At 49.2% G+C, this 13,407-nt stretch overlaps 1 protein-coding gene across 1 annotated transcript in view; it reads left to right on the top strand.

Annotated features, from left to right (window-relative positions):
• The window catches only part of LOC128460212 (centrosomal protein of 170 kDa protein B-like), a 14,342-nt gene extending 1,732 nt beyond the window's left edge, over window positions 1-12,610 (top strand). The window contains 18 exon segments of the mRNA XM_053445288.1: window positions 72-161; window positions 255-333; window positions 473-531; window positions 616-727; window positions 818-919; window positions 1,124-1,630; window positions 1,721-2,790; window positions 3,151-3,330; window positions 3,332-3,402; window positions 3,491-3,609; window positions 4,015-5,775; window positions 8,018-8,237; window positions 8,320-8,476; window positions 10,212-10,349; window positions 11,563-11,651; window positions 11,732-11,825; window positions 11,925-11,976; window positions 12,399-12,610. Of these exon segments, the coding sequence (XP_053301263.1) occupies window positions 72-161; window positions 255-333; window positions 473-531; window positions 616-727; window positions 818-919; window positions 1,124-1,630; window positions 1,721-2,790; window positions 3,151-3,330; window positions 3,332-3,402; window positions 3,491-3,609; window positions 4,015-5,775; window positions 8,018-8,237; window positions 8,320-8,476; window positions 10,212-10,349; window positions 11,563-11,651; window positions 11,732-11,825; window positions 11,925-11,976; window positions 12,399-12,610 (5,112 nt within the window).
• The last annotated feature ends 797 nt before the right edge of the window (window positions 12,611-13,407 follow it).

Genomic DNA, 13,407 nt, shown 5'->3' with positions numbered 1-13,407 from the left:
TTATATATCTTCTATATTTGTATTATTGCTTTACAGATTTGATACATTCAAATGTTTGTTTGTGTTATCAGTCACGCAGTGTTGACAAACAACACGCTGTCATCAACTACAACACAACCACTGACGAACATCTGGTCAAAGACCTGGGCAGCCTGAACGGGGTAACAACAACAACAACAACAACAACACTCAAAGAAACAAAGAAACAACTCAGGGTTAATGTGTTTATCTTTTGTTTGTTTTTGTTTTTGCAGACGTTTGTAAACGACCTGAGGATTCCTGATCAGACTTACATCACCCTGAAGGTGTCTGACATTGTCCGCTTCGGATATGATATCCTGCTGGCAGTGTGTGTGTGTGTGTGTGTGTGTGTGTGTGTGTGTGTGTGTGTGTGTGTGTGTGTGTGTGTGTGTGTGTGTGTGTGTGTGTGTTTGTGTGATAATTGTCTTATTTTTCTTAACCTTCTCCCCACATACTCATGTCTACGTCCTAGAGAAAAGTCAACACAAAGTCCCAGAGGAGGCTCTGAAGGTCAGTGTGTGTTTGTATCTGTGTGCGTGGGTTTGTGTGTGTGAGTGTGAGTGTCTGCTGATCAGGTGTGTGTTTGTGTTTCAGCACGAGAAGTACAGCAGCCAGTTACAGATGAGTGTTAAGGTTTTAGATGAAAAGAAAACTGAACAGGACGATCAGATGAGAGCTGAAAAAACCCAGAGCGGTAAAACACAAGGTACAACACTGACACTCAGAATATTGTGTCATGTGCAGAGAGCAGTGGAACGCTGCGGGTTTCTAACCTCCGGTTCACGGTGTGTTTCAGACGCTCCCGGGTGTCAACCCACTCCTCTGTACGGACAGCCGTCCTGGTGGGGAGAGGAGGATTATGGGAGCAAAGTTCAGCACAGCGAAGAACCACATCCAGGTAAAAACACACAAGAGTAGAACCAGTAAAATTAAATTATTCCATGATGATAAACAAACAAAAAGTACACACAACATAAGAAATGTTTGTTTATTCTTAAATGTTACAATTTTCGCTTAGTTTTACGTTTATTATTCTTACTGTTAGAAAAGGAAATATATGTATTATATATATAAAATGTACTTTTTTTTCAAATGTCAGAAGTGCAGAGGGATGTTCTGTCTGTGGATCCAGATTTTACTGGAGCTCTGTCAAATTCCCAAACAAAGATGTTCCCCTCATACCACCGGGAAGCGAGCTACTTCGAGATCCCCACCAAGGACTTCCAGCCTCCCCGAACCTCAGGGGCGGAGCTCCACGAAATCCCCACCAAGGACACAGATACGCCCCCAGCCCCGCCTTCCCCTCCCACCAAGACCATGCCTGTTGTTCAGAGCCACGCCTCCTTCACCATTGAGTTCGACGACTGCAGGCCCGGAAAAATCAAAATCAAAGACCACGTCACTAAGTTCTCCACCCGCCAGAGGAGGCAGCAGGCTCCGCCCCCCATGACGAGCATCACAGCGACACCTGCCGAGGTGATGTCTTCAGAGAGCAAGGTGGCTGATTGGCTCGTCCACAGCGATGTCAGCATGATGAGGAGACGTCCGACATGTGAAGACGTTTACAGCACAAAGAGCGACCTCGCCATGAACATCAAGACCCTCAAAGGTCAGAGTCTGGTGACGCACCTAATGGTTCTACTGTGGTTCTACTGTCGTATATCAATCAATGGCCTCATATGTTTATTCTTGTTGTCAGGTCACCATCATGAGGACGGAACCCAGAGCGACTCAGAAGACCCAGTTCTCAATGGAAGGAGTACATCCCACCACTCCGTCCAATCAGAGCAGTCTGAGGTGTTGCAGCAGACTGTCCAATCAGATCAGTCTATCTATTGTCAACCGCCTGCTCCTACACAGAAGCTCCAGCAGCCACTGCAGTACTCTCCACCAGCCTCACCTGTGGCCCCAGAGCGGCCCCTGTCCCAGAGCCCTACCCAAGCTCCATCCCCCACCACAGAGACACAAAGGCAGGGCCCTCCTGAGAGCCTCGCCCAGCAGGCCTTCATCATCGAGTTCTTCGATGACAACCCACGCAAAAAACGCTCACAGTCCTTCACGCACAACCCTGCCCACGCCGACTCATACTCTGCCCTGAAGGCCAAGATGGAGAGGCGCAAAGTCAGCGAGAGGCCGGCATCTGTTCATGGCCACATCCCCCCCACCCAGCAGATGACGGTTCCTCTGAAGGGTCAGAGCCACAGTGGACCCCAGAGGTCGAGCTCTTTAAAGAGAGAGAAGACAGAGGGGGAGGCGGCTTCATCAAACTCCTCCTCTCGCTCTTCTTCGGGCATCGTCATCAGACCCTTTGGCAGCGTCGGGAAGAAGTCCAAGCTTGCCCAGGAGTTTGCCACTGAATTCCTGAAGGATTCCAGTCAGCTGGACTCTTCCCCAACAAGGGAAATGTTGTTAACTCCACCCATGTCTGCGCCGCCAGTGATGGTGTCGCCTCCTCATGCAAGGATTCCCTCTCCACAAGAACCTCCAGCCCCATCCTCTGTCTCCTACCCCTCGTCCCCCTTACAGCCTCTAGCAGCTTTAAAGTCTTCCATTCCCGCTAATGCAGGACAGACCACCTCTCCTGTGCCCTCCTCTGGACCTCACATGTCCTCAATGCTCTCCCATGGCGTCCGTGCAGAAGACATGAAAGGTTCCCAGAGGATGGTGAGGAACGAGGAGGATGACAGTCTGAGTGATGCCGGAACCTACACCATAGAGGCAGAGTCCCAGGACCAGGAGGTGGAGGAGGCTCGCAACATGATCGATCAGGTGAGGTCTCTGAGACCCTGGGTGGTTTTAGATTTAGAGGTTCTTGTACGAAGCAGCGTTCATGGTTTCTGTTGAGTCCTGAGCAGAGAAAAATCTTTATTTGAGTTCAAACCTGGTGAAGGTTGTTTTCCAGCCACCTTCCGCCAATCAGCCGGTTCTAAATACCATTGTCAATAAAAACACAGATCAGGATTCTCATATTTCACTTTTGGTGTTTGAGGCGACTCAGAACCGGATCTATTTTGTTGTGAGACAGTAAATCTTAAGTTGCTGTAGGGATGCATGGAAGCTGTTGTCCTTCTTGCTCCTGCCTGTCGTGGTCCTGCCCCCCCTCCTCATGCATGCCCTGTGCCCCGACAGGTGTTTGGTGTCCTCGACTCTCCCGAGTACAGTGGTGTGAACACAGGAGTGTATAGACCTGTAATAAATGATGGCAAGGATGAACAAGCTAACCTGCCTAGTGATGGTAGCACTGTGGACCTGTTGCATGGCTTTATCCCAGCTGCAATCAGTGTTCCCCCAACAGGCCCCATACAGGTAAAAACCACTGGAAACCTGTGTAGCATGTTCTGATCCCAGTGCATGCAGACTGGTATTCCCCAAGTTTCTCCTGCGAAAATCTGAATCTGGCAAAAGTTGTTGGTCTCTTTAGCCTCATTTCTATTGTCTGGTGACTTTGTTCTTCATCCTGTGTTTTCCAGGTTCCAGCTGCTCATGTACAAGGTCTAGAAGGACCTAAGTGGGTTTCCCGCTGGGCCAGTCTGGCAGATAGCTATGCTGAATCCGGTTCCACTCCACCTCAAGGGGAAGGTCTAGAAGGTGCTGTTGGAACTCTGTCTAAGCATTTTGTCAGAAACAACATAAATGTGATCTGTTGAGGGCCAGGTATCAAATCTCTGAATATGTTGACCTCAGGTCCACCTGGTTATAACATGAGATCTTTATCTGGAAGACAACATCTGATCATGTGTAGTGAAAGCTAAACAATTTCTAACTGAAAATAACAGTTAATTTGAAAAACATGAAGCTGTCTCCACAGATCCCTTTCCTCTTTACATGGTCTCAACAGAATTCAGATCATATAAACTTGTGAGCTTATGTTTTGAGGTGAAAAAGATGCAACACACATAAAATATGTTTTCTGGAATATAAAAAACTAAAGTTATAGAAATTAAAAGACACAAATATGAAAAGTTGTAATGATGTACCAAATTGTTGTTGCAGCTTTACGCTTCATGAGCAGCGCGTTGGGAACTTACAGCCACGAACCCTCTGAGCCTGAGTCCAGTCACAGCTCCAGGACCAGAAGGCTGCTGCCCCAGGTGCCTCCGGAGAAGCTGGATAGTGTCGCCCCGAGTATCTTGATTCGTCATGAATCTTACCAAGGCCAGGAACCTCTGGACAAAGTGTCTGGTTCTCCCAACCGACAGGACTCCACCCAGCATCTGTCTGTTCAGGATGACGTGGACCCAGACAGCCTGAGCGACGCCAGCCGCTCAGATGATGGACCAGTTCTGGAAAAGGCAAAGAAGAAACCTGATCTCCTCGTCAGATCAGGAGCTTTGTCTCAAGGGGTCACTGGTCCTCAGGTTAGAGGTCAAGGGAGAGTGTCTCCATCCAACAAATCCACATCCTTCTACATCGGTTCTGAAGACCATCCAGGCAAACCGGACCAGCTCCAGAGCCCCGTACAGTCTGAGAGGACGCGAGACCCCCCAGCAAAAACTCCCCCTACCACAGTTCTGATACGACACTTGAGTGGACATGAACCCAGGAGGACAGGTGTCAAACCCAACAGCTCTGCTCCAAACCTCCAAATACAGGACAAGGATTCTGTCCCAACTAAAGACAGCTGCATGTCGTCATTTGTCCGGCAGGAGAGCTTTACCAAAGACCGGCCCAGCGACACCGTCCAGATGAAAAACCTTCCCCACATCTCCAGCCACCCATCCATCAGAGACATGGAGCAGAGGAGGGAGAACATCCAGGACGCACAGTCCTTCCTTCAGGAGGCTGGGGGAACTTTGTCTTCTCTGGACACCAGGCTCCCCTCATCGGGTTTTGGTCGCAGCTCAAAGAAAGGGGGCTCCTCCAGCCACATGGACGACTCCCTTTCTGGTGAGTCAGATGTGGACACTGCAAGCACCGTGAGCCAAGTCAGTAGCAAAAATGCTCCAGTCAGCTCAGCTTCTAAAAAGCGTCCTGCCATCAGCAGCCTTAAGAAGGAGAAGTCCTCTTCCAGCTCAGCCATCCAAGAAAAGGGACGGCAGCTCACTGCCCGTGAACGACTTTCTGAGAAACGGCAAAGCCAGACAACTCCTCATGTCTCAAGTAAAAGTGAAGCGGAAAAGCGCTTTCAAATGCGTCGCAGTACCGGGAACTGTGGCTCTCTGGATCTCTCTGAGGGCCAGCCGAGTTCTGGTACCAACTGGACTGAAAGTACGTCATCCGACCACGAAAGTTCTCGTCCGTCCAACCGTAGCAAGAAACTAATCAGCCCTCTTCAGAAAGAGGATGCTGAAAAAACAGCCAAGACAGTGACTCAGCAGATCCTGACACGTTCCAACAGCCTGTCAGCACCACGGCCGACCCGAGCCTCCATGCTCCGTCGAGCACGACTGGGTGAGGCTTCAGACACCGAAGGTGCTGAGACTGACCGGGGATCCCAGAATTCCGACAATATCACCGCACCGCCCAAACTCTCCGGAGAAGGGAAGAAGATGTCCAGACTGGACATCTTAGCAATGCCCCGGAAGAGGACCGGCTCCTTCACAGCTCCCAGCGACAATGAAACATCCTCCACGGTCCGGTCGGCTTTCTCCAACCGCAGCTCCGACTCGGCTTTCTCCAACCGCAACTCCGAGTCTGCTTCCACCACCAGGAAGGTGAGCGACGCCCGGCAGGCCGCCAGCAGGCGAGCTGGAGCTCCTGTGAAGCAAACATCCAGCCACAGCCGGTCCAGTGGAGCAAAGTATCCCAGCACTGGTGAGTCCCGACGGTTCTTCTGTGGCCTTCTCTGGCTTTTGAACTTCCTGGTCTTTCATGAAAAGGTTGTTTTTGTTTTTATTTTATAGATTTAAAAATGACCAAACTTTATACATAGTTAAACTGTGCAGTAAAACGAGGAAAACTGCAGCATCATATCCAGTAGCTTGATTCTCTGTCCTGTATCTGAAGATGAATCAGTCTCTGATTCTCAGCCGATATGTTTTCATAACCTCTGTTGAGATGAAGTCATCAGCAGCTGTCTGTCTCTTAGATGTGTGATTCTGACGGATCCGACCTGTCACATGTGGAACCTCTCCAGGTTCTGATGAGGTTCCACATGTGATTCTGACGGATCCGACCCGTCACATGTGGAACCTCTCCAGGTTCTGATGAGGTTCCACATGTGATTCTGACGGATCCGACCCGTCACATGTGGAACCTCATCAGAACCTGAAGAGGTGATCGGACCCGTCACATGTGGAACCTCTTCAGGTTCTGATGAGGTTCCACATGTGACGGATCCGACCTGTCACATGTGGAACCTCTCCAGGTTCTGATGAGGTTCCACATGTGATTCTGACGGATCCGACCCGTCACATGTGGAACCTCTCCAGGTTCTGATGAGGTTCCACATGTGACGGATCCGACCCGTCACATGTGGAACCTCTCCAGGATCTGATGAGGTTCCACATGTGTCAGGACGGATCCGACCTGTCACATGTGGAACCTCTCCAGGTTCTGATGAGGTTCCACATGTGATTCTGACGGATCCGACCTGTCACATGTGGAACCTCTCCAGGTTCTGATGAGGTTCCACATGTGATTCTGACGGATCCGACCGGTCAATGTGGAACCTCTCCAGGTTCTGATGAGGTTCCACATGTGACGGATCCGACCCGTCACATGTGGAACCTCTCCAGGATCTGATGACGTTCCACATGTGTCAGGACGGATCCGACCTGTCACATGTGGAACCTCTCCAGGTTCTGATGAGGTTCCACATGTGATTCTGACGGATCCGACCTGTCACATGTGGAACCTCTCCAGGTTCTGATGAGGTTCCACATGTGATTCTGACGGATCCGACCCGTCACATGTGGAACCTCTCCAGGTTCTGATGAGGTTCCACATGTGACGGGTCCGATCACCTCTTCAGGTTCTGATGAGGTTCCACATGTGTCAGGACGGATCCGACCTGTCACATGTGGAACCTCTCCAGGTTCTGATGAGGTTCCACATGTGTCAGGACGGATCCGACCTGTCACATGTGGAACCTCTCCAGTTTCTGATGAGGTTCCACATGTGATTCTGACGGATCCGACCCGTCACATGTGGAACCTCATCAGAACCTGAAGAGGTGATCGGACCCGTCACATGTGGAACCTCTTCAGGTTCTGATGAGGTTCCACATGTGACGGGTCGGATCCGACCTGTCACATGTGGAGCCTCTCCAGGTTCTGATGAGGTTCCACATGTGATTCTGACGGATCCGACCCGTCACATGTGGAACCTCTCCAGATTCTGATGAGGTTCCACATGTGATTCTGACGGATCCGACCCGTCACATGTGGAACCTCTCCAGTTTCTGATGAGGTTCCACATGTGATTCTGACGGATCCGACCCGTCACATGTGGAACCTCATCAGAACCTGAAGAGGTGATCGGACCCGTCACATGTGGAACCTCATCAGAACCTGAAGAGGTTCCACATGTGACGGGTCGGATCCGACCCGTCACATGTGGAACCTCTTCAGGTTCTGATGAGGTTCCACATGTGACGGGTCGGATCCGACCCGTCACATGTGGAACCTCTCCAGGTTCTGATGAGGTTCCACATGTGATTCTGACGGATCCGACCCGTCACATGTGGAACCTCTCCAGATTCTGATGAGGTTCCACATGTGATTCTGACGGATCCGACCCGTCACATGTGGAACGTCTCCAGGTTCTGATGAACGTCTCTGTCTGTTACCATGGAAACACTTCTCTGCCGGTCTCAGGAACATCAAAGCCTCAGCGGCCGTTGCTGTGGAGATAATTGAGTTCAGTTGTCTTTGTAGTTAGAGATGAACTCAGATTCGCGAGGTCGAAGGTCACCGTGACCTCGTGATAGAAACCTAGATGAACCTGCTCTGATTGGTGGAGACGAGCCACCACAGGGAGGTGTCTCTAATTCAGATGTTGGTCTCATGTGTTGTTGTTGTTGTGTTGTTGATGAAATGAATCTAAATGTTTACAGGTTCGCGTCGCAGACAGAAGGAATCTGACTTCTCGTCCTCGGAGGAAGAATACGAGATGAACGCTTCCAAAGCGAAGCGCTCGTCTCATCACTCAGCGTCTGCACAGAATCCCCGAGGCCGGCGGTCCAAGTCCGTGTCCCTGGAGACAGAGGCGGAGGACGACCTGAACGAGGTGGACCCTTACCAGAACTGGTCCACGCACAGCGCAGAGATCGCCAAGTAAAGCACAACGAAATATCAATACGTGCATTCAAACCGGTCCTCGGCCAAACCTCATGTTGACCTTTTGTTTTCCACCCAGGCTCAGTCAGGACCTGGCCAAAGATCTCGCCATCCTGGCCAAGGAAATCCACGATGTGGCCGGAGATGGAGACTCGCCGAGTTCGGGCCCGGGAGCCACCACCTCGCCCAGCCCACTGCCGAATACACCAGCCTCCACCATCTCTGCCAGGGAGGAGGTGGGCCACCAAACATCCCCCGAACCACAACCCTCACAACACACTTCACAACACATGATTGATTAGAGACTTGATTGTTACCAGTGATTTGAAGCTGATTTTATTCTGAAACCACAGTTTCAATCGGAAATGTTAGTTTTATGATCTTGGTCTTTTTGTAGTTTTATTATTTTCTCAGGTTGATTGATGATCTTCATGCTGCTTTGGATCCTCATGACTCATTTCTCTGTTCTGCTGCACAGACTCCATCTTACCCTTTCTTACGTGGCGTTCAACCATCTCAGGTGTTTAACTCTGACTCATCACTCCTCCTGCACTTTGGTTCCCTTCATCACATCCTGCTCCTGCTCTCACTGTGTCGGGTTCTTCTGGAGAACACAAGTTTGACATTTTTCACATTTGTCAGATTGAATTTGATGTGAAAGAATGTCAACAACAAAACTACTGAGTTTGTTCTAAACACAATGAAACCAAGTCACTGAGAACATGAGAACATGAGAACATCAGAACATCAGAACATCAGAACATCAGAACATGAGAACATGAGAACATGAGAACATGAGAACATACGAATATCAGGACATGAGAACATGAGAACATCAGAACATCAGGACATGAGAACATCAGGACATCAGAACATCAGAACATCAGAACATGAGAACATCAGAACATACGAACATCAGAACATCAGAACATCAGAACATGAGAACATGAGAACATCAGAACATCAGAACATCAGAACATACGAACATCAGAACATGAGAACATCAGAACATCAGAACATCAGAACATGAGAACATCAGGACATGAGAACATGAGAACATGAGAACATCAGAACATGAGAACATCAGGACATCAGGACATCAGAACATCAGAACATCAGGACATCAGAACATGAGAACATCAGGACATGAGAACATCAGAACATCAGAACATCAGAACATCAGAACATCAGGACATCAGAACATCAGAACATCAGAACATGAGAACATCAGAACATCAGAACATCAGGACATCAGAACATCAGAACATGAGAACATCAGGACATGAGAACATCAGAACATCAGAACATCAGAACATCAGGACATCAGAACATCAGAACATCAGAACATCAGAACATGAGAACATCAGGACATGAGAACATGAGAACATCAGAACATCAGAACATACGAACATCAGGACATCAGAACATCAGAACATCAGAACATGAGAACATCAGAACATCAGAACATCAGAACATGAGAACATCAGGACATCAGAACATCAGAACATCAGAACATCAGGACATGAGAACATCAGATTAACTCTAACTCGTCCACGACAGTTGAAACATTATTTGTTCTTCGTACGATATTTTAGAACAGGAAGTGAGATCAGATCACATGATCACAGATGCTGTGATTTGCTCTCTCAGGACAGATGCGTGTGAACAGAGCCTCTGACTCAGCAGTTTTGTTGTGAACTCACTTCCTCGCATGAGAACATTAGAACATGAGAACAATAAACTGGCTTTACTGGTTTTGGGTCAGATCGTGGAGCTGGTGACCAGTAAGACCTCCTGCACTTTCACGCCCCCATGTGGCAGTTAACCACGGTCTCCCAGCAGAACTCAAATTCACTGCTCCACCAGCCCGGCTGCATGTTGACTTGGTGCATGAGAACACGGAGAACCAGTGGCTCGCTGGTTTGATCAAATCTTACAGAAGTTGGATCACTCGCTCTACTCTCTTTCCAGCTGGTCCATCATATCCCTGAGGCCAGTTTAAACTACCAGAAGGTTCCTCCAGGTTCGTCTGTCGTCTCCGACCTGGACGCAAACATGAACGAGCCGGAGCCTGGTTCTAAACAGCGACGTCCGTGGAACCGTGAAGAGGTCACTGTCTAATCCCACTAAGACCACGTTCACACTGCAGCTCAGTCAAGTTCTCTCTTTAACTCCTTTCAGATCAAAAAGCTTCATATCTTTTCAGAACAGAATCCAAACAGAACTTTTCTTGAAACGTGCTGAATATTTAATTGCTAATCAATTCAATAAACATGTTTTCAGACATGAACTGAAATCGGACATCTTCCTCACATGTTCCTCACACGCTCTGCAGGTTCTGTGTTTGAGAACAAATCCTGAGTCAGTGTCTCTGGACATCTTCTGGATCTTCTCCTGCAGCCTCCCAGTAACATGTGTGTAACATGTCAGAGTGAGTCCATGTGAGGAACCAGCAGGACAATGTGTGGAAGCTTCCCAGAGAGCGAGTGGACGTGTTGATGAGGTTTCTAACACGTGACGTGAAACCTGAAGAACACAAACATCTCAGGATGAAGAAGAGGAGCCGGACACGTAGAAGATGAAGACGTCCACTTGGAAACACGAGGAGATTCCAGATCTTCTGGTGATGAGGGCCGACACCGGTGTGGACGAGATGTAAACAACAACACTGATCTTTCCAGAGTAGAGTTTATACGACAGGTCCCGCCCCTGCTGCTCTACAGGCTCCGCCCCTGCTGCTCTACAGGCTCCGCCCCTCGCCTGATGTTCCCACAAGTTCCTGTATGAACGAGTCGGACCTGACAACCTGCTGCTGCCTCACAAATACTGACTACAGGAAATGTCCAGACGATATTTTACAGAGTTCATGTCTGAAAACATCTTGATAAGTTGTTATACGTAACTTCACCACCAGATGTCTCTACAAATCTCACATGACATCACCAGTCGTAACCCTAAACCTACGACAACCGATGACGTCACTTACTCCTCCAAACTGTTATTATTATTATTATTATTATTATTATTAGCAGTAGTAGTAGTAGTAGTAGTATTAGTAGTAGTAGTTAGACTATATGCATTGTGTAGGTTCATGACTGATTGACAGCTTTAGGCCCCGCCCTTCACGAGGTAATCAACACAACAACAAAACAGCAAACAAAGAAGTTCTGAAAGGAAATGCAGAGATGTGTGTGAACGTGGTCAACAAGTGGGATGACTGCAGTCAGTTGAGGTTTGCTGGGGAGCAGGTGTGAACTGCTGCTGGTGTAGCGGAGCTTCGTCTTCACGTCATCGTTTCTTTGTGTGTGAACGAATGTTTCAGGTGATTCTGGACAATCTGATGCTGAATCCCGTGTCCCAGCTTTCTCAGGCCATCCGCGAGAACACAGAGCAGCTGGCTGAAAAAATGAAGTAAGCAGGCTCGTGATGATACAACGGTTCCTGTGACCTGAAGGGTTCAGGTCTCATTAAACATCTCATATCTCCCTCAGGGTTTTGTTCCAGAACAAGGCTGAGGTCTGGGAGGAGATCGAGGCCAAGATCAACGCTGAGAACGAAGTGCCCATCCTGAAAACCTCCAACAAGGTTATTTTTAAGAACAGTATATATACTTATATGATAACTTGATATTATCAATCAGCTTTTAAAGTGAGAGCAGCTGTAACCTTCTGTTTTCTGTTGCAGGAAATTACCTCAATCTTGAAAGAGCTGAGGCGAGTCCAGAGGCAACTGGAAGGTACGAGAAGAAACATCTTTCATTTCTGATGTTTTAAAGTGAGGGTTTCAAACTCCAGATATTTGAGGGCTCTTTCTGTTCTTTCAGCATTTTAACCTTTTTAAATGAGTCTTTATCAAACAATATTTTTAAAATCCAAACAACTCATGATACGAAAGTTGGATAAATTTATAGATTGTTCAGTAAACAACAGTGTTGTTTATTTTCGGATGTGAAAGATCCAAACTGGTATAAATATGAAAGCGAAGCATCCCCAGTTCAGAACCCTGGGCTTCACCCTCACACTCCGACACTGTGAATGAGCTGTTTCCAGTATTTGTGCTAAACCAAGCTAACATGTTTCTGACCTGGACACCAGGGATTTTTTTCTCTTTTTTTAATTTAAAGTCAAATTCATTAATGTCCTTTTTGTCTTGCCGTAGTAATAAACACCATTGTGGAGCCCGGTGGAAGTCTCCAGATTGCGGCTGTTGGGACGTCCTCACTGGGGACGTCCTCTCTCTGTCAGACTCGTCCTTCATCAAAGGAGAAGAAACCTGCCTCCAAACCCCGGAGCCCCCCCCAAACATCCAACAGCAATGAAAGCACCAGACGACCGCCTCGTGGCCCCAGCGCGTCCCATCACAAGGCCTGAGCGTCCCATCACGAGGCCCGAGCGTCCCATCACGAGGCCCGAGCGTCCCATCACGAGGCCCGAGCGTCCCATCACGAGGCCCGAGCGTCCCATCACGAGGCCCGAGCGTCCCATCACGAGGCCCGAGCGTCCCATCACGAGGCCCGAGCGTCCCATCACGAGGCCCGAGCGTCCCATCACGAGGCCCGACCGTCCCATCACGAGGCCCGACCGTCCCATCACGAGGCCCGAGCGTCCCATCACGAGGCCCGACCGTCCCATCACGAGGCCCGAGCGTCCCATCACGAGGCCCGAGCGTCCCATCACGAGGCCCGAGCGTCCCATCACGAGGCCCGAGCGTCCCATCACGAGGCCCGAGCGTCCCATCACGAGGCCCGAGCGTCCCATCACGAGGCCCGAGCGTCCCATCACGAGGCCCGAGCGTCCCATCACGAGGCCCGAGCGTCCCATCACGAGGCCTGAGCAGGCCACTGTACCAACGCTGGATCGTCCCTGTGCATCCACCCCACAGCACTGATGATGAAGATCTATGTAGAACCCAGAGAGGCGTATTCCTGCAGACAATCTCTGCCCCTACTGGTCAGCTGAGGGACTGTTTCAGGTGTCTGTCTCTGACAAAGGTTGACTCCATGTCCACACAAAGTGTAAGAGTTGTCTCCACTGTCCCTGTGGACGTCTGACTTCTGTTCCTGAACATCGCTGTGATGTCGGAGGTTAGTTGAGACGGAGAGGGCGCTTGCTTCACTCGACCTCTTGGCTCCTGTAAAGGTGTTTCCCTCAACTCCTGTAGAACCAAT

The sequence above is a fragment of the Pleuronectes platessa genome, chromosome 17 (assembly GCF_947347685.1).
Source record: "Pleuronectes platessa chromosome 17, fPlePla1.1, whole genome shotgun sequence".
In the NCBI taxonomy this organism is placed as follows: domain Eukaryota; kingdom Metazoa; phylum Chordata; class Actinopteri; order Pleuronectiformes; family Pleuronectidae; genus Pleuronectes; species Pleuronectes platessa.
Note: the sequence above shows the minus strand (reverse complement) of the source record. Positions and strands in the feature narration are given on the sequence as shown.